This window comes from Elaeis guineensis, chromosome 14, assembly GCF_000442705.2.
Source record: "Elaeis guineensis isolate ETL-2024a chromosome 14, EG11, whole genome shotgun sequence".
NCBI classification, from domain to species: Eukaryota; Viridiplantae; Streptophyta; class Magnoliopsida; order Arecales; family Arecaceae; genus Elaeis; species Elaeis guineensis.
In genome coordinates this window covers 61,769,851-61,791,570 of record NC_026006.2, presented here as the reverse complement: position 1 = coordinate 61,791,570, position 21,720 = coordinate 61,769,851, and the positions used below count along the sequence as shown (strand labels likewise).

General features: G+C 35.7%; 2 protein-coding genes across 2 annotated transcripts; one reads left to right on the top strand and one right to left on the bottom strand.

Moving 5' to 3' along the window:
* Positions 1-18: 18 nt before the first annotated feature.
* Positions 19-1,382, bottom strand: LOC105057296 (peroxidase 5-like). Its single transcript, XM_010939872.3, has 2 exons — positions 1,068-1,382; positions 19-925 (listed from the first exon to the last, which is right to left on the bottom strand). The coding sequence occupies exons 1-2, from the start codon at positions 1,293-1,295 to the stop codon at positions 164-166; spliced, it is 990 nt and encodes a 329-aa protein (XP_010938174.1). The 5' UTR covers positions 1,296-1,382; the 3' UTR covers positions 19-163.
* Positions 1,383-3,856: 2,474 nt separating this feature from the next.
* On the top strand, positions 3,857-19,282 carry LOC105057295 (polyubiquitin). The gene is made up of 2 exons (XM_019854938.3): positions 3,857-4,185; positions 18,585-19,282. Exons 1-2 carry the CDS (start codon positions 3,958-3,960, stop codon positions 19,053-19,055), a joined length of 699 nt encoding a protein of 232 aa, XP_019710497.2. The 5' UTR covers positions 3,857-3,957; the 3' UTR covers positions 19,056-19,282.
* Positions 19,283-21,720: the final 2,438 nt, after the last annotated feature.

The following is a 21,720-nucleotide window of genomic DNA, read 5'->3' as shown; positions in this document are numbered from 1 at the left end:
CCGTATTTCAGTCAGGAACATGGAGAAAATACAAACATGGATAATTTGTTTCCTTCAAATAGAAGGGAAATTACTCAATCAAAAAAATAGAAGGGAAAATAATTAGAGACTAAGAAAATAATTGAGATACCCGCAGTAGTTAAAGATATCATCATCAAAGGTCCTACGCGTTCACAACCCAACACTTCTCCCTGATCTCCCCCTGGCTTCCAGTGAGCACCTCGATAGAACCCATCTTCACCATGGCAGCTGCAAACTTGGCAGCCCAAGTCGACTGGTCCTCCGCATAGTACCACACCAGCTTCGCCGTCTCCGAGCTTTCTTCCAGTGTCTGGTCCGAAGTCAGCACTCCCCTGTGCTTCAACAAATTCCAGTAGTACATGTTGTCAAGACGATCCGGCGTGACGGCGTCGAGGACCACCGTCGTCGGGTCGCTGGGGCTGGCCGTCGATGGCGGGCACGTGGCCTTCAATTGCGCTGCGAAGGCTGGATCCATGGAGGGATCTTGAACCCCGTACAATCGGTTGGTGAAGGACGAGCAGTGGGAGCGGCCGATCGAGTGGGCTCCGGAGAGCGTAACCATTTCGTCGAGCGACAAGCCCTTGTTCGTAAAGTTCTCCTTGAGTTGTTCGGCATTCGAGTTCGGCGATGGGATGTTGGCGAGAGCCTCGGATTCTCGAGAGATTCTTCCGTCGCGCCTCCCAGCCGGCACTTGGTAGTCGATGCCGCCGGTTAAGTAGGCACCGTCGCGCGCGGCGAAGGCAAGGATGTCGGCGCACGAGACCTTGCGAGGGCAGCAGGCTTCTACCGCAGCTTTCGCCGCATCGATCACTTGGAAACCTCGCAAGCTTGGGTTGTTCGGCGGAGCGTCTTTCTCCGCCGTGTTCCCAGGGGTTGAGTTAAGAAGCACGGAAGCATCGCATCCCTGGAAGGCATAGAATTATATCCGTTAAGCCACCTTTCAATAAATATAAATTTAAGAATAGTAGAGACGAAGTCAAACCGTCAATTGAATTAATATATATTGATGAGCTTTAGCTTAAGTGTGTAGTGGATGGGAAGTATACCCTAACGAAGCAGTCGTGGAAATGCATCCTGATAAGTCCAGCAGCAATACCGGGATTCTGAGCGACGGCTTGGCTTACAGTATTCCGGACGATGTCCTCTGCCGATGGACACGATTCTTTATAGAAGCCAACCTCCAAGGAAGCAGATGTCGCTGAGGCCATGGCTAAGATGGCCATGAAGAAGACCATGCAAGAAGAGAAGGTTGGACCATGAGCTCTGACACCCATTCTTCCCTTTGTATTTTATTTTATGCTTGATCAAAGGATCGAGGAAAGGAGTTAGAGAGAGAGAGAGAGAGTTTTGCTAACGGAGAAGTGAAGAGAAACCAGCTAGGAGCTTGTGGGGAAGAGCTGGGCTCATGAATCGGTTTTTATAGATTTTGTGGGGGAGATGGCTGAAATGGAGCTGATTTTACCGATTAAAAGAGCTCGCATGCATGACACATTCAACCGATGACCTCTTCTTTTTGTCGGGGGTCGGGTTGAGCAGGCGTGTATTTGGTACAATATAAAGAGGGAGGAAAGGTCGAGGGAGGAATGGTAAGAGATTAAATATGTGGGGAAAATGTCTTTAAGTCGCAATTTGTTTTGGGCCGCATGACTAGAATATGTAACATTAATTTCCACAAGATTACATGAGCCTGGATAAAGCTGATGGTGGGCTTGGTCTCGGTTGCGTAACTGGATGAGGAATGATGATTTATTTCAGCTTCTCAGTACTGCCGCATTCATACTATTATATATATATATATATATATATATATATATATATATATATATATATATATATATATATATATTAGTAAACTAGATAAAAAATTTTATTTTATATTTTAAATTAAAAGCAGCTTATCATTTGAGTTTAAATTAAAAATAGCTTTTCATTCCAAATATAAATTAAAAACAACTCTCCATTTCTAACTAAAATGATTGTTATACTCTTGTATGGTTATACAACAAGACAATATTATTTTATAATAATACAATACTAATTTATAATAAGGTAGTACTATATTTTAATATTACAGTATTGTTTTATAATACGTAACGCAGTATTGATTTATAATAAGGCAGTACTGTTTTCTAATATCGCAGTCTTATTTTGTAATACGGTAGTACTATTTTATAATAAAATAATATTATTTTATAATAATATTATATTACAATAAGACTGTACTGTTTTATAACAAGGTAGTACTGTATTATAATAAGAAAGTACTGTTTTGTAATATCCTTACATCATAATAAGGCAGTATTATTTTACAATAAGACAGTATTACTTTATAATAAAGTAATATTATTTTTTAATATCATAATATTATTTTAGTATTGATTTATAATTGTAGGAGCAATTTGATTATTTATATTTATTGGGAGCTGCTTTTAAGTGAAATTCAACTGGGAAGCTACTTATAAGTTTAAACTCAAAAAAAAAAATTTACTAATTTATCCTCTATATATATATATATATATATATATATATATATAAAGATATTATTTGTTTGTCTACATTGTACATAAGATGAACGGTAAATTGCTCACAGGTGATTGCAGTCTTTGAGGCTAATCCAAAATGTTGGTTTCCTTTAGACACCTTGAATGACAAAAATTTTGTAAATTAGAAAATTGTTATTTAGTTATAGCTATAGTTTCCGGTCACTTTTCTGATCTAGTAAATATAGAGATTAGTCAACAGGATGCAGGGGTTTCTTTCAAATAATTGTGAAAATTTCAATGTTTAGTTGCTTGTTTGATTTATTCTTAGACTATGAATATTTCCTGTCTAAGTTGATGCTGAGAAATAGTTAATAGTGCATATTTGATTAAGGAGACCTCTCTAAAATCGGAGCATCAAAAGTCATCTTTCAAAAGATATCTCGCAGTATCCTAGAAATCTTGAAACACGTGGCTCTTGAAAGAGGAGGTATCAAATCAACTTTTCAAAAGAGTTTGCTATCTCTATATTTTAAAGATTAAATTCTCCATCAAAATTTACTAACAAACGAGACTGTTCTAAAGTGCTTATTGGAGGCAACGGTGAAGGAGGATTTAATAATTATAAAAATATATCTAATTCGATCTAGTTTTGATGATTATATTAATCTAATTCATGAATTTCATAAAATTTTAGATTCAACCATTCAAACAAAAGCTCACGAGGAAGAGAAGGATATAGTTGGGCCAAGCTTAGTTTTGATCTTAAAAATCAAAATCAAACTTGACTTAATTATTATTCGATCGTGTCTGATTTGAGCTTATTTGGGAATCAATGATAATATGCTTTAACAAACTTGATAACATTCGTTAAGTTGAAATTAATTCAAGTTTATATTAAGTTTATTCAATCTCAATTCAAGCTCCAATCAAGTTCAGATCAAATTTGACTTAAACTCCCTTCAATCGTAATTCAAGCTTGCATGCGATCAATTGTAGGTTACATGCTAAAGAAACTATTGGTCATATTGAGTTAATTCTTACAATATTATTCTACTATATTATTAATTTTGAGCCTTATGGAGCTATAAGTCTCATCGGGCTAATTCAAGTATAAATGGAAAATAATTTTAAACTTATCAAATGGGTTCAAACTTGGATCACTTATGAACCTTGGTTCGTGTTTGTTTCAAGCTGAGATTTGCTCAAATAAATAGACAGCATGAGAAGGGCACATGAACAAGATCTCGTAGACCCGGTGACGATCAGCGATGAAGATCGAACGGCCAGGGTCAATTATCCGCACCTCAGTGTTAAGCCTATAAAAGCCTCTTGCGATCGCCTGTCTCCAAACCCAACTCTCCAGAGACCCAATCGTCCCCGGAACTCGGAGACCCAGACCGTAACCCTAGCGGCGGCCATCCTCCACCACCGGAGCGCCGTTGCCGCTGCCAAGATGCAGATCTTTGTTAAGACCCTCACCGGCAAGACCATCACCCTCGAGGTCGAGTCCTCGGACACAATCGACAACGTCAAGGCCAAGATCCAGGACAAGGAGGGCATCCCACCGGATCAGCAGCGCCTTATCTTCGCTGGCAAGCAGCTCGAGGATGGCCGCACCCTCGCCGACTACAATATCCAGAAGGAGTCCACCCTCCACCTCGTCCTCCGCCTCCGCGGCGGCGCCAAGAAGCGGAAGAAGAAGACCTACACCAAGCCGAAGAAGATCAAGCATAAGAAGAAGAAGGTCAAGCTTGCCGTGCTCCAGTTCTACAAGGTGGACGACTCTGGCAAGGTGACCAGACTCAGGAAGGAGTGCCCCAACGCCGAGTGTGGCGCCGGGACTTTCATGGCCAACCACTTCGATCGCCACTACTGCGGCAAGTGCGGCCTCACCTACGTCTACCAGAAGGCCGGAGCTGAGTAAGAGATCCGTTTTCGGATCGATAAATAGGCAGAAGTTTTCGATTCTAGATCTATTTCTTAGGGTTTATTTAAATGGTTGGTCTTTTTAAAGTCTAAAGTCTTGAAGGACTGAGAAAAAAAATATTAGAGATCTATTTTTTTTAATGTTTCTATGAGATGGATGGATTATGGTTCATTTGCAACTGGAATTTTGTTATTGCCAGAAATGCTTGATTGATGGTTACTTTTTTGTTGTGGATGCTTGTGGTTTATCTGATGGTCAGATGTCCTGCTTTTAAATTTTTGGAATTATTTTCTGCGGAGAATGTTTGATGATATCTTGTTTATGTTATATTAATTTAATGTATTTTATAATGCAATTGAATATTGAGTTATTCTAGACTTTTTTTTGTTACTGATGACAAGAAGCATCCTTGATGCAGAATCTTGTAATACAGCACATATGATCAATATGAGAACTACTGTGGGCTGTCTAGTCGGAAGTTGATCAATTCTGAATGTCCATTCTAAAACCTTGTAAATGAGATAAGATGTTCCATCATTTTTTGGTCTGTCCAGAGTTTGTCTCAACATAGTCTTTAGATTCCTGCTTCTTGTTTTCTGATGGGGAGTCATTTGGTGTTTGGTATGCACTCAATTTCATCTCATCCTATTTAACACTATTCAACTATAGATGAACCATCTATGCTTTCTCTAGGACACTCAGATATCAAATTTTGTATGCATTCATCTATGTTCTGATTTACCTTAACATTCTTATCCTTTGATGTTTGTCCAATTTCAACCTTATAGCTTATCAAATGTTCACTCTAAACTCAGAAGTCAAGATATTCGGTAGCTTCTTAGTTATAATAGTATCTTTTCTTATGTTGGTCGATAATGATACATTTCAAGTGTGTTTTCATGGTTGCAATGAATTTGGTTTGATGACTGCTTGCTTTTGTTTCATGCTGTTTGGTTGTATGTAAAGGGTGGTACCTTTGCTTCCTGTTGGTATATATGCTGGAGCCATGGATCATTAGGATGCATGCTTGTAGTTGGACTTTCTTCTGTGAGCTTGTTTCGGTGTTATATATGCTCTGTTTTCCTTTACTCTTTCCCTGCCCGCTGTCTGCAGAAGGGATGAAAGCTTATTATAAATGGATCAATTGTTGGTATGTACATACGAATATCAATTTAATTCTCTGGATGTAAGTACTAATCATATGTTAAATCATATTTATTTTTAATATACATCTGAATCTCCTCACCTATCTTTTTAGCTTTGACCTTCCCTGTTGCCTCACATAACTTAGCTATCTAATCATACTTCTGTCATTTTTACAACAGAGTAATCTTGGTCTTCATTGAAAACTGAGGGAAATCTATGAGATTATTTTGAATCAAAGGTTGTTTTTCTTTTAAATTTTTACACTTTACCTCTTCAAAATGAGGTCTTCAATGCATTTCTTTGGTTATCTGTTATCGGACTCTTCTGCTTTGTAAAAAGAGAAGGAGAAGCTAGAAGCTAGTTTTTCTATGGTTTTTCTCAAAGTATTTTTCTTATTTTTCTTATAAACACTTATTAAATAATGTTACCAAACATTTATTTATTTTTTTCTTTTACTGTTTTAAAAGTCATAAAACCACTTTCTTTAAGCAATATCAAACAATTCTTTAGTTGTTGTGGGTAGCATCAACTAATCCAAAAGAACCTGTAATTCATTTTGCTCCAAGTTGGTAATGTTTTCATCCGCTTCTCCCTATAAGATGAAGGACAACAAACTGGTTTTTCTTGGCATTTTTTTTGGCTGGTGTTTTTTATTTGTTACTTTTCGTTTTAATTGCTCATTTATGCAATCTAATTTAAAAAACTCTGCAATAATTCATAACCATTCAAGATAAGCCTGAAACTGAAAGTTCCAAGGTGGCCTTCCTCTATATTCTATCTCACTTCATATTATGTAATGATTCTGTTCTAAATATTAATGAAAATGATTTTTTTTTTTTTGCATGAGTTTGAAAAAAAAACGTCTTTTTGGTAAGAATAGTTGAAATTTTATTTTTGGACCTGAAAAATTTCATTTGGAGGCTGATTATGCACAATGATTTGTGCTTAGTGCCTAACTGCTTAGAAGCTAGAATGTGATGCAAAGAGGACGCCAAGAATTTTACGCTTCTTCCTGACTCATAGGGATGGCAAAATTAATCCGACCCGATGGGTATACACCCTACCCGAACCCGGTCAAACCCGAAAAATAGGGTTTGACTGGGTTTGGGTTCGGGTTTGGGTAAAACCCGAAAACTATAGTACGGGTATAGGTAGGGTATGGGTAGTGCTATTTTCTACCCGAACCCGACCCGAACCTATGGATATGGATAATATCCGAACCCATATCCGAATATATATATATATATATATATATATATATATACATATACATATACATATATACATATCCGAATATATATATACATATACATATACATATATACATATCCGAATATATATATACATATACATATACATATATACATATCCGAATATATATATACATATACATATACATATATACATATCCGAATATATATATACATATACATATACATATATACATATCCGAATATATATACATATACATATACATATATATATATATATATATATATATATATATATATATATATATATATATATATACACACACACACACATATATACACACACACACATATACACACACATATATATGATCTCTCTCTCTTTCTCTCTCTCTCTCTCTCTATATATATAATTATATATATGTATGTATGTATATGTATGCATGCATATATGTATGCATGTATGTATGTGTGTGTGTGTTAGAAGTGTGTATGTGCGTATGTATGTATGTATATATATATAATTGGTAATTCTATTTTTGATTGATAATATGCATAAAATTATTTTACTTTTTTTTTGGTATAGAATGGATGGGTATGGGGCGGGTATGGATTGGGTATTGGGAAATGGGTTACCCACGGGTATCCCCGAACCTGTTGGGTATGGGGATGGGTATCTCTTTTCTTACCCGATTGGGTATCGGGTAGGGTTTGGGTATAGGGTATTAAGTTCGGGTTTGGGGATGGGTAGTATACTACCCGGCCCAAACCCTACCCATTGCCATCCCTACTGACTCATGATTTTCCAATTTTTTCTCAACTTATGTTAGGAATTATGTGCGTTATTTATATTTATATGTATAAAACTTTCTGTCTCTCAAAGGTTTTTTGTTCACTTTTCTTATAAACACTTTTCAAATAATGCTACTAACCATTTATTTTCTTCAGGAACTATTTTGTACTTCTTTTGCTTTAAAAGTCATAAAACCTCGTTCTTTAAGCAATACCAAATTCTTCTTTAGTCGTTGCTTGCATCAACAAAACAACTAATCCAACATCCATCTTGCTCTGAGTTGGTTATGTTTTCAACAAACTGTTTTTTTTTTTTTTTTGGTACAATTTTTTTTGTCTGGTTTCTTTTTTTTTTGCCATTCTTCATTTTAATTGCTCGTTTATGCAATCTAATTTAAAAGCCTTCTTTTATAACTTGTTGATCTCATAAGATAACAACACCCCGTTAATCTCTGCAATAATTCATAACAGTACCAGAGAAGCCTGAAAATGGAAGTTCTAAGGTGGCCTTCCATATTTTGTCGTACTTAATATTATGTAATGATTCTGTTCTAAATATAAATGAAGGTGTTTTTTTTTTTTTTGGTATGACTTTGAACAAATATCTTTGTTGTAGGAATGGCTGAAGTTTTATTTTTAGACCTGAAAATTTTCATTAATAGGATGATTTTGCATAAGGATTGTGCTTACTGCTCAACTGTTTACAATGTGATACAAAGAGGACGCCAAGAATCATATGCTCCTTGTCGTGTCATGATTTTCCAAGTTTTTTCTCAACTTCCATACGTTAGAAATCATGTGCATTATTTAAAAAACCTAAGTTGATTTATATTTTTTATTCGATAACTTCTCTCAATTCCAAACAAGAACTTGTTGATGATATGGATAAGATTCACATGTTTCATAAATTTGGTTTGAGAAAATAAGAAACTCCTTCACAAAATATGCGTGATCTTATGGAAAGAGAAGTAGTGTAACTTATAGCACAGCGGAGGAGATATTCACCGAATGGCTAGGATTCAAAATGCTTGGGGAAATGTCAGGAACAGTTATGTTGTATATATATGGCAACGTACTTAAGCTATACGCTGATGATCAGAACTGTGAGGAAAAGATTGCAAGGAAAGACTGCAGGGAAAAGTTCCACTTAGAGATAGTTAAATGTCTTTCTATAATATAAAAATTCATAATGGTATTATGACAATGGTTTTCGAGTGGTAAAAAAAAAAAATCAAACTGCTTATAGATAATTTGACCAGTAGATGCATTTGTGTGCTTTGAGGGTTGCTGATTTGTTTCTAGAAAACTTTGCATGGGAAAATCAAAATATGGGTACTTGATTTCCAATTGCATGCAAAGAGAATTTGTTGGGACCTAAAGCGAAGAAATATGACAATTTTAAGCTGTGTGAAGGCGGTGCTACCTTCGGAAGTTTCTATTTGATGATAATGGTGAAGCAATTGTGCTGTCAGCTATTGCAAAATGGCAATTGGGTTGCTCCCAGATTGGCTTGACTCGTGTCTGCTTTGCTTATCTATTAGTTGCTTTTCTCTGTGGACCCCTCGCAAACCTCTCAGCTGCCTGCATCGACTCCTCTTCCGAGCCTTTTCGCAAAACCGGAACAAAGTGGCACCAACATCTATGAAGCGAAGCGTCAGACTCAAGAGCCGAAAAAGCTAAATTACCAGGGTCGGAAGACAGAGAGCCCAGCACTGAAGGTATACTTTTCCTCCACTCATTGACAGTCAAAGATATGACAGATCTTGGTAGTAAATGTGGCATTCTTTTCCCAAATATTGGCGACAAAGAAGTGAACTTACTCAAGCATATGGAAATGCTGCGTTGTGGCAAGCATTCTAGTGCCGTGATCTCTTAAGAGACCTCACCCTCAATAGGTTCTAGGATTGTTTTGTTGTAAACCATTGTCGTTGAACCTTTTAAAATCATGTTTCTCAGTCTCCTTTCCCATCAGAGCCATTTAGACCTGGAACCCTTTGTATCGAATAAAAAGTTTGCAAGTTCAAATAACATCATATTACATGGGATCTTCAGAAACACGGATTGTCTAGGAGCCAACTTGTGTTCACCATCCCGAGATCAGTTTCTACGCAATATGCCAACGGCCAGAGAACTCGTGCATCCCGAAGTTTATGTTGCATCTTCAATTCTAATGTCAATTCTTTCATGGAATGTCAGAGGCCTCGGACAGAAGAAAACAAGGTGGCTTGTTCGAAAAACTGTAATAACTTCAAAATATGTGGTCTGTTTCCAGAAAACCAAAGCAGAGGATTTAGATAGTAAAATCATTCAACAATTCAGTGAAAATCGTTTAGACTGCTGGCAAGCCAAGCCTTCAATCGGCGCCTCGGGAGGTCTTCTCACCGTTTGGAATTCAAGTGCAGTCATTGGAGCTCTTTGCTTCATGGGGTTTTTGTCGCGTCCCGATCCAAAATTATGAATCGAAGGTCGCGACAACCGCCGCATACTCATGAAGAACTCTCTTCATAAGCATGCAAGGCATCTCATCTCGATATCAATGCATCACAGCGGAATAAATTCAAATAATTATTATTAAATTTTAATTCAAGTAATTAAATCAAATATCTTACATCCAATAAAATATTACTAAAACAATAAATCTAAGTTCAATGAAGTTGACAATGCTAAATCTCGCCTCTAAAACTCTGCCCCAATATTTCTTCTCACACTCGAAATTAATTATCTGAATCTGAAAAATAGAAAGAAAGGTAATGAGCTAGACAACCCAGTAAGTAACAAATATCTCAACTAGATATTTCAGATATTATATAATTTTTAAGAATAATGTTGCAAATAAACATAAGAGTATATTTCATGCTGATTTAATACAAATCAAATATTTTCAAATATTCACATATAATATAATCATAAATTCGATTCGATTCAAAACACTCGTAACTCAACAGCCTTGACTATGACCAACGTTTAACCCCCATTGGAGGGGTCCACAGAATACCAGCGCACAACCCCCACTGGCAGGGTCCACAAATACCAGCGCACAACCCCCACTAGCAGGGTCCACAAACATCAGCGCATAACCCCCACTGGCAGGGTCCACTGAGTACCAACGTATAATCCCCATTAGCGGGGCCCACTGAAACATAGTTAGGCTGAGAGCATAAATCCGATCTGTATCAGAACATTTTGTATCATAATGTATCATAATTTTTCACTGAACGTGTGCATAATCGACATACCTTAATATTTTAAAAGCACTTTTCTTTCAAAACATAATTTCATAAATCATGCATAATTTCAGAGAATAATTATTTATTTTCAGAATAAATATGAAATATCTCGAGAAGATGGTTCATTACTTACATTTCACGGAGCACTGAATGAATGGATAGACTAACTTCTAGGAGATTCTTCAGTGTCTATTATCCAAAATTATATTTTTATATTAATTTTAATTCAAAATTCAATCTAAGCAAATCCCAAATCAAAATCTCACTTAAAATCAGACTCTTCCCTAAACTCGATCAAAATCATCAAATGAAGCCTTCCACTATGCTAATTCTAGAGGAATAACTTTAGAGAGAGAGAAATCCATCAAGAGAGAGAAACAATCTAGAGAGAGAAAATTCTAGAGAGAGAAAATAGAGAGAGAAAGTTCAATTCCAGAGAGAGAAAGTAAGGGTTCAGACTGAAAGAAGAGAGAGAAGAGAGAGAAACTCTCTCTCTCATCATTTTTTTTATTTTTATTATTTATTTATTTATTTATTTATTTATATATATTATATATATATATATTTTTTCCTTCTTTTTCTTTTTTTTTCTTTTCTTTTCTTTTTCTTTTTTTTCTTCTTTTTTTTTCTTTTCTTTGCTTTTCTTTTCTCTTTTTTCTTCTTTTTCTTCTTTTTCTCTTTTCTTTTTCTTCTTCTCTCGGGCTCCTTCCAGGCCGAACAGAGGACCGGTGGTTCTCCGGCCTTGACCGGCCGTTCAGGCCACGGTCGCCACGGCAGAGGCCGGCGGCAGAGGGGGGCCACTCCTCCGATTACAGAAAAGCATGGCCGGCGGTCGATTGCGATCGCCGGCATCGAAAAATCCAAGGGAAAAGAGACCGAAATAGAGGTCTCTTTTCTGACCGAAAATCGGCGACTCTCGTCGCCGGCAGCCGCACACAAGGGCACGAGAGGAAGGGAAAGGAAGAGAGGAAGAAAAAGAAAACTCACCTCGGCCTCCGGTGATCCTACCGGCGAGCAATCACGGTGAGAACGAAGCAAAGATCCGCGGCTCTAATTCGGGAAAATCGGAGAGAAAAAGAGGGAAAGAAGACCGATGATCGGTTTCAAAGGAAAGGAAAGGTCTTTTTATAGAGGACCCTAGGACTCTGAGAGGTCCTAGGATTCCCGATTTGCCCGGTCTCACCGGAGAAGAAGACTCCTATCGGGAGTCTTCTTCCTGATTTTTTCTCTGTTTTTTTTTAGGCTTTGGTGGGCTGAGATTTGTTGGGCTTGGGCTATAACATTCTTCACCCCTAAAACGAAATTTCGTCCTCGAAATTTTTTCTTGCCTGAGTCTTCATAGTTTCTTACTTGAATCTCATCCACAAATATTTCAATATTCTAATTCTTGATATAAATTCATTCTTAAATCATTTCATAAGAAAAAAGTCCATACATTAATTTCGATCTGAAATGGAACCATTCATTTTCTTATTTATCAAGATCAACATCTTAAAGATTTTCAATATTTCAAAATTTTGAAATTATGATCTCATTTTCTGTAAAATAATGTTCAATATCTCATGACTCAAGTCAAATCTATCTCTTGTGAATAGAAGAAGGTCAATGTCTCTATTCTTGCATAAGAACTTCATTCATCATCATTCATTTATTTCTTTATTTATTTCAAAATATTAACCACTCTTAATTCCAACCCATCATAAGATAGAAAAAACATACTTCTATGAATCATATGATGACATCCCAATTAATCAAAATTCAAAAATATTTCTTCTTATTCGTACTTTCAAAATTCAAAAATCTTATTAGATTCATTTATCTATTTGTTAGGATAGATTTATTATGATGTTCATACTTTAACGTCCCAATATTCCTAATGTTTACCCACCTACACTCATACTATGTCAAATTCTATGTGTCATAATTTATCCATTTATGCTCTGATACCATATTAATTGTCACACCCCCGACCCGAGATTGTGAATCGAGGGTCGCGGCAACCGCCGCATACTCATGAAGAACTCTTTCCATAAGCATGCAAGGTATCTCATCACGATATCAATACATCACAGCGGAATAAATTTAAATAATTATAATTAAACTTTAATTCAAGTAATTAAATCAAATATCTTACATCCAATAAAATTTTACTAAAATAATAAATCTAAGTTCAATGAAGTTGACAATGCTAAATCTTACCTCTAAAAACTCTGCTCTAATATTTCTTCTCACGCTCGAAATTAATTATCTGAATCTGAAAAATAGAAAGAAAGATAATGAGCTAGACAGCCCAGTAAGTAACAAATATCTCAATTAGATATTTCAGATATTATATAATTTTTAAGAATAATATTGCAAATAAACATAAGAGTATATTTCATGCTGATTTAATACAAATCAAATATTTTCAAATATTTACATATAATATAATCATAAATCCGATTCGATTCAAAATACTCGTAACTCAACAGCCTTGACTATGACCAACGTTTAACCCTCATTGACGGGGTCCACAGAATACCAGCGCACAACCTCCACTGGCAGGGTCCACAAACACTAGCGCACAACCCCCACTGGCAGAGTCCACTGAGTACCAACGTATAATCTCCATTGGCGGGGCCCACTGAAACATAGTTAGGCTGAGAGCATAAATCCGATCTGTATCAGAACACTTTGTATCATAATATATCATAATTTTTCACTGAACGTGTGCATAATCGACATACCATAATATTTTAAAAGTATTTTTCTTTCAAAACATAATTTCATAAATCATGCATAATTTCAGAGAATAATTATTTATTTTCAGAATAAATATGAAATATCTCGAGAAGATGGTTCATTACTTATATTTCACGGAGCATTGAATGAATGGATAGACTAACTTCTAGGAGATTCTTCAATGCCTATTATCCAAAATTATATTTTTATATTAATTTTAATTCAAAATTCAATCTAAGCAAATCCCAAATCAAAACCTCACTTAAAATCAGACTCTTCCCTAAACTCGATCAAAATCATCAAATGAAGCCTTCCACTACGCTAATCCTAGAGGAATAACTTTAGAGAGAAAGAAATCCATCAAGAGAGAGAAATAATCTAGAGAGAGAAAATTCTAAAGAGAGAAAGTAGAGAGAGAAAGTTCAATTCCAGAGAGAGAAAGTAAGGGTTCAGACTGAAAGAAGAGAGAGAAGAGAGAGAAACTCTCTCTCTCATCATTTTTTTTTATTTTTATTATATATTTATTTATTTATTTATTTATTTATTTATTTATATATAAAAAAAAATATATATATATATATATATATTCTTCTTTTTCTTTTTTTTTCTTTTCTTTTTCTCTTTTTTTTCCTTCTTTTTCTTTTCTTTTCTCTTCTCTTTTTTCTTCTTTTTCTCTTTTCTTTTTCTTCTTCTCTCGGGCTCCTTCCAGGCCGAACAGAGGACCGGTGGTTCTCCGGCCTTGACCGATCGTTCAGGCCGCGGCCGCCACGGCGGAGACCGGTGGCAGAGGGGGGCCACTCCCCCGGTTACAGAGGAGTATGGCCGGCGGTCGATTGCGATTGCCGGCGCCGGAAAATCCAAGGGAAAAGAGATCGAAACAGAGGTCTCTTTTTCGACCGAAAATTGGCAACTCTCGTCGCCGGCAGCCGCGCACAAGGGCACGGGAGGAAGGGGAAGGAAGAGAGGAAGAAAAGGAAAACTCACCTCGGCCTCCGGTGACCCTACCGGCGAGCAATCACGGTGAGAACGAAGCAAGGATCCGCGGCTCTAATTCGGAAAAATCGAAGAGGAAAAGAGGGAAAGAAGACCGATGATCGGCTTCAAGGGAAAGGGAAGGTCTTTTTATAGAGGACCCTAGGACTCCGAGAGGTCTTAGGATTCCCGATTTGTCCGGTCTCGTCGGAGAAGAAGACTCCTATTCTTCCCGATTTTTCCTCTGTTTTTTTTTTTTTTTGTTTTGGGCTTTGGTGGGCTGAGATTTGTTGGGCTTGGGCTATAACAGGGGTCTTACTCAATATCTACCAAGCATAAACTGTATCATGACTAGAAGAATATTGAATGGGTTTTGACAAATGTGTATGGACCAAACGGAACAAATCAGCGGGATAACTTCCTTCAAGAACTCTTATCACATCCAGCATCTTTGGCAGGGACCTTGGATTATAATTGGAGATTTCAACTTAACAAGATTTTGCTTCAACCGAAATAGGCCATCAGAACACCGCATGCCATCCACGCAGTTCAATACTTTAATTACAACACTTTGTTTGATGGAAATAAACCTCAATCACTTATCTTACACTTGGTCCAACCCACAGAGAAAATCCCACTCTTGTGAAGTTAGACTGCTGCTTGGTGTCTTTGGAATGGGTATAGCTTATCCATCTCATCTTCTGCGGCCTTCAGCCAAGATTACATTAGACCATTGCCCCATTCTCCTGCAGTTTGAGAATCAGAGAAAAAATAACAGATTTTTTCGGTTTGAAAATTTTTGGTTACAGATAGACAACTTCAAAGACTGGTAGCTGACTGGTGGAAGATGACACCATCAGCAAGAGATACAGTAGCAAATATGTCACTTAATATCAAATTCCTGGGGAACAGACTCAAATAATGGAATAAGAGCAACAATGGTAATGTCATCAAGAAGAAAGATACCATCAAAGACAGAATTCAGAAACTAGATAGAAAAGAAGAAGATGGCCCTTTAGACACTCAAGAAAGAGAGGAAAGAGACAATCTCAAAATACAATTTCATGACCTTATGCTACAAGAGGAAATCATCTGGAAGCAAAGATCACAAATAGTGTGGTTGAAGCATGGTGATAGAAATATAAAATTCTTCTATACAATGGCATGTTTCAGAAAACGAAAAAATACTATATCATATCTGGAACATGAAGGACAAACACTCATTGATACACCACAAATTAAAGAAGCTTTCTACTCATACTTCTCCAACCTTCTCGGATCAGCTGATAACCATAACCTTCGAATAAACTAGAAGAAGTAATACCAGCCAGAATATATTGATGTTACGGATCTTGAGAAACCTTTCACTGAGGAAGAAATTAAGGAAGCAATATTTAGTATACCAAAAAATAAATCTCCAGGGCTGGATGGTTTCCCATCAACCTTCTTTCAAGAATTCTGGTTCTTGATTAAAGAAGATCTATGCAAACACTTCAATGCGATTCATTCTGATTCAACAGATTTACAAAGGCTAAATTACTCATTCATTGCATTGATACCGAAAAAACAAGAATGCAGAAATGTTCGAGAATATAGACCGATCTGTTTGATTAATGGGATAATGAAGATTTTCTCAAAGACTCTTTCCAAATGATTATCCAAACACATGGGAGCCCTCATTTCTAATTCTCAATCAGCATTTATTCATAGTAGACAAATTGTGGATAGTCACACTTTAGCGATGAAACTGATCTCTTACCGGAAGAAATCTAAGACCAAAGGATTGATATTTAAGAATGTTATAGCCCAAGCCCAAGCCCGATTTAAAAGACCCAAGCCCATTCAAAAATTTTTATTTTATATTTTAAATTAAAAATAATTTATCAAATTAAAAATAACTTTTCATTCCAAATATAAATTAAAAACAACTCTCCATTTCTAACTAAAATGATTGTTATACCCTTGTACGGTTATACAACAAGACAGTATTATTTTATATATATATATATATTAATAAACTAAATAAAAATTTTTATTTTATATTTTAAATTAAAAATAACTTATCGTTTGAGTTTAAATTTAAAATAACTTTTCATTCCAAATATAAATTAAAAACAACTCTCCATTTCTAACTAAAATGATTGTTATACCCTTGTACGATTATACAACAAGACAGTATTATTTTATAATAATGCAATACTGATTTATAATAAGATAGTACTATATTTTAATATTGCAGTATTGTTTTATAATACGTAACGCAGTATTGATTTATAATAAGGCAGTACTGTTTTCTAATATCGCAGTGTTGTTTTGTAATACGGTAGTATTATTTTATAATAAAATAATATTATTTTATAATAGTATTATATTACAATAAGACTGTACTGTTTTATAATAAGGTAGTACTGTATTATAATAAGAAAGTACTGTTTTGTAATACCCTTACATCATAATAAGACAGTATTATTTTACAATAAGACAGTATTACTTTATAATAAGATATTATTATTTTCTAATATCACAATATTGTTTTAGTATTGATTTATAATTGTAGAAGCAATTTGATCATTTATGCTTATTGGGAGCTGCTTTTAAGTGAAATTCAATTGAGAAGCTAATTTTAAGTTTAAACTCAAACAAAAAATTTTTATTAATTTATCCTCTATATATATATATAAAGATATTATTTGTTTGTCTACATTGTACATAAAATGAACAGTAAATTGCTCACAGGTGATTGCAGTCTTTGAGGCTAATTCAAAATGTTGGTTTCCTTTAGACGCCTTGAATGACAAAAATTTTGTAAATTAGAAAATTGTTATTTAGTTATAGCTATAGTTTCTGGTCACTTTTCTGATCTAGTAAATATAGAAATTAGTCAACAGGATGCAGGGGTTTCTTTCAAATAATCGTGAAAATTTCAATGTTTAGTTGCTTGTTTGATTTATTCTTAGACTATGAATATTTCCTGTCTAAGTTGATGCTGAGAAATAGTTCATAGTGCATATTTGATTAAGGAGACCTCTCTAAAATCGGAGCATCAAAAGTCATCTTTCAAAAGATATCTCGCAGTATCCGAGAAATCTTGAAACACGTGGCTCTTGAAAGAGGAGGCATCAAATCAATTTTTCAAAAGATTTTGCTATCTCTATATTTTAAAGATTAAATTCTCCATCAAAATTTACTAACAAACGAGACTGTTCTAAAGTGCTTATTGGAGGCAACGGTGAAGGAGGATTTAATAATTATAAAAATAAATCTAATTCGGTCTAGTTTTGATGATTATATTAATCTAATTTATGAATTTCATAAAATTTTAGTTTCAACCATTCAAACAAAAGCTCACGAGGAAGAGAAGGATATAATTGGGCCAAGCTTAGTTTTGATCTTAAAAATCAAAATAAAATTTGGCTTATTTATAATTTGATCGAGTCTGATTTGAGCTTATTTGGGAATCAATGATAATATGCTTTAACAAGCTTGATAACATTTGTTAAGTTGAAATTAATTCAAGATTATATTAAGCTTATTCAATCTCAATTCAAATTCCAATCAAGCTCAGGTCAAATTTGACTTAAACTCACTTCAATCGTAATTCAAGCTTCCATGCGATCAACTGTGGGTTACATGCTAAAGAAACTATTGGTCTTATTGAGCTAATTCTTACAATATCATTCTACTATATGTTATTAATTTCGAGCCTTATTGAGCTATAAGTCTCATCGGGCTAATTCAAGTATGAATTGAAAATAATTTTAAACTCATCAAATGGGTTCAAACTTGGATCACTCATGAACCTTGGTTCGTGCTTGTTTCAAGCTGAGATTTGCTCAAATAGATAGACAGCACGAGAAGGGCGCGGGAACAAGATCTCGTAGACCCGGTGATGCTTAGCGATGAAGATCGAACGGCCAGGGTCAATTATCCGCACCTCAGTGTTAAGCCTATAAAAGCCTCTTGCGATTGCCCATCTCCAAACCCTAACTCTCGGGAGACCAATCGTCACCGGAACTCGGAGACCCAGACCGTAACCCTAGCGGCGGTCATCTTCCACCACCGGAGCGCCGTTGCCGCTGCCAAGATGCAGATCTTTGTCAAGACCCTCACCGGCAAGACCATCACCCTGGAGGTCGAGTCCTCGGACACGATCGACAACGTCAAGGCCAAGATCCAGGACAAGGAGGGCATCCCACCGGATCAGCAGCGCCTTATCTTCGCCGGAAAGCAGCTCGAGGATGGCCGCACCCTCGCCGACTACAATATCCAGAAGGAGTCCACCCTCCACCTCGTCCTCCGCCTCCGCGGCGGCGCCAAGAAGCGGAAGAAGAAGACCTACACCAAGCCGAAGAAGATCAAGCATAAGAAGAAGAAGGTCAAGCTTGCCGTGCTCCAATTCTACAAGGTGGACGACTCTGGCAAGGTGACCAGACTCAGGAAGGAGTGCCCCAACGCCGAGTGTGGCGCCGGGACTTTCATGGCCAACCACTTCGATCGCCACTACTGCGGCAAGTGCGGCCTCACCTACGTCTACCAGAAGGCCGGAGATGAGTAAGAGATCCGTTTTTGGATCGATAGATAGGCAGAAGTTTTCGATTCTAGATCTATTTCTTAGGGTTTATTTAAATGGTTGGTCGTTTTAAAGTCTAAAGTCTTGAAGGACTGAGAAAAAAAATATTAGAGATCTATTTTTTTTTTTTAAATGTTTCTATGAGATGGATGGATTATGGTTCATTTGCAACTGGAATTTTGTTATTGCCAGAAATGCTTGATTGATGGTTACTTTTTTGTTGTGGATGCTTGTGGTTTATCTGATGGTCAGATGTCCTGCTTTTAAATTTTTGGAATTATTTTCTGCGGAGAATGTTTGATGATATCTTGTTTATGTTATATTAATTTAATGTATTTTATAATGCAATTGAATATTGAGTTATTCTAGACTTTGTTTTGTTACTGATGACAAGAAGCATCCTTGATGTAGAATCTTGTAATACAGCAGATATGATCAATATGAGAACTACTGTGGGCTGTCTAGTCGGAAGCTGATCAATTCTGAATGTCCATTCTAAAACCTTGTAAATGAGATAAGATGTTCCATCATTTTTTGGTCTGTCCAGAGTTTGTCTCAACATAGTCTTTAGATTCCTGCTTCTTGTTTTCTGATGGGGAGTCATTTGGTGTTTGGTATGCACTTAATTTCATCTCATCCTATTTAACACTAGTGAACTATAGATGAACCATCTATGCTTTCTCTAGGACACTCAGATATCAAATTTTGTATGCATTCATCTATGTTCCGATTTACCTTATCCTTTGATGTTTGTCCAATTTCAACCTTATAGCTTATCAAATGTTCACTCTAAACTCAGAAGTCAAGATTTTCGGTAGCTTTTTAGTTATAAATAGTATATTTTCTTATGTTGGTCGATAATGATACATTTCAAGTGTATTTTCATGGTTGCAATGAATTTGGTTTGATGACTACTTGCTTTTGTTTCATGCTGTTTGGTTGTATGTAAAGGGTGGTACTGATATGTAGTTTATTGACCTGGTCCCTTTGCTTCCTGTTGGTATGTATGCTGGAGCCATGGATCATTAGGATGCATGCTTGTAGTTGGACTTTCTTCTGTGAGCTTGTTTCGGTGTTATATATGCTCTGTTTTCCTTTACTCTTTCCCTGCCCGCTGTCTGCAGAAGGGATGAAAGCTTATTATAAATGGATCAATTGTTGGTATGTACATACGAATATCATATTTATTTTTAATATACATCTGAATCTCCTCACCTATCTTTTTAGCTTTGACCTTCCCTGTTGCCTCACATAACTTAGCTATCTAATCATACTTCTGTCATTTTTACAACAGAGTAATCTTGGTCTTCATTGAAAACTGAGGGAAATCTATGAGATTATTTTGAATCAAAGGTTGTTTTTCTTTTAAATTTTTACACTTTACCTCTTCAAAATGAGGTCTTCAATGCATTTCTTTGGTTATCTGTTATCGGACTCTTCTGCTTTGTAAAAAGAGAAGGAGAAGCTAGAAGCTAGTTTTACTATGGTTTTTCTCAAAGTATTTTTCTTATTTTTCTTATAAACACTTATCAAATAATGTTACCAAACATTTTTTTTTCTTTTATTGTTTTAAAAGTCATAAAACCACTTTCTTTAAGCAATATCAAACAATTCTTTAGTTGTTGTGGTTAGCATCAACTAATCCAAAAGAACCTGTAATTCATTTTGCTCCAAGTTGGTTATGTTTTCATCCTCTTCTCCGTATAAGATAAAGGACAACAAACTGGTTTTTCTTGGTATTTTTTTTGGCTGGTGTTTTTTCTTTGTCACTCTTCGTTTTAATTGCTCATTTATGCAATCTAATTTAAAAAACTCTGCAATAATTCATAACCATTCAAGATAAGCCTGAAACGGAAAGTTCCAATGCGGCCTTCCTCTATATTCCATCTCACTTCATATTATGTAATGATTCTGTTCTAAATATTAATGAAAATGATTTTTTTTTTTTTTGCATGAGTTTGAAAAAAAATGTCTTTTTGGTAAGAATGTTGAAATTTTATTTTTGGACCTGAAAAATTTCATTTGGAGGCTGATTTTGCACAATGATTTCTGCTTACTGCTTAACTGCTTAGAAGCTAGAATGTGATGCAAAGAGGATGCCAAGAATTTTATGCTTCTTCCCGACTCATGATTTTCCAATTTTTTCTCAACTTCCATATGTTAGGAATGATGTGCGTTATTTATATTTATATTTATAAAACTTTCTGTCTTTCAAAGGTTTTTTGTTCACTTCTCTTATAAACACTTTTCAAAAAATGCTACTAACCATTTATTTTCTTCAGGAACTATTTTGTACTTCTTTTGCTTTAATAGTCATAAAACCACGTTCTTTAAGCAACACCAAATTCTTCTTTGGTCGTTGCTTGCATCAACTAAACAACTAATCCAAAAGAACCTGTCATCCATCTTGCTCTGAGTTGGTTATGTTTTCAACAAACTGTTTTTCTTTTTTTTTTTTGGACACAATTTTTTTTAGCTGGTTTCTTTTTTTTTGCCATTCTTCATTTTAATTGCTCGTTTATGCAATCTAATTTAAAAGCCTTCTTTTATAACTTGTTGATCTCATAAGAGAACAGCACCGGGTTAATCTCTGCAATAATTCATAACAGTACCAGAGAAGTGTGAAAATGGAAGTTCTAAGGTGGCCTTC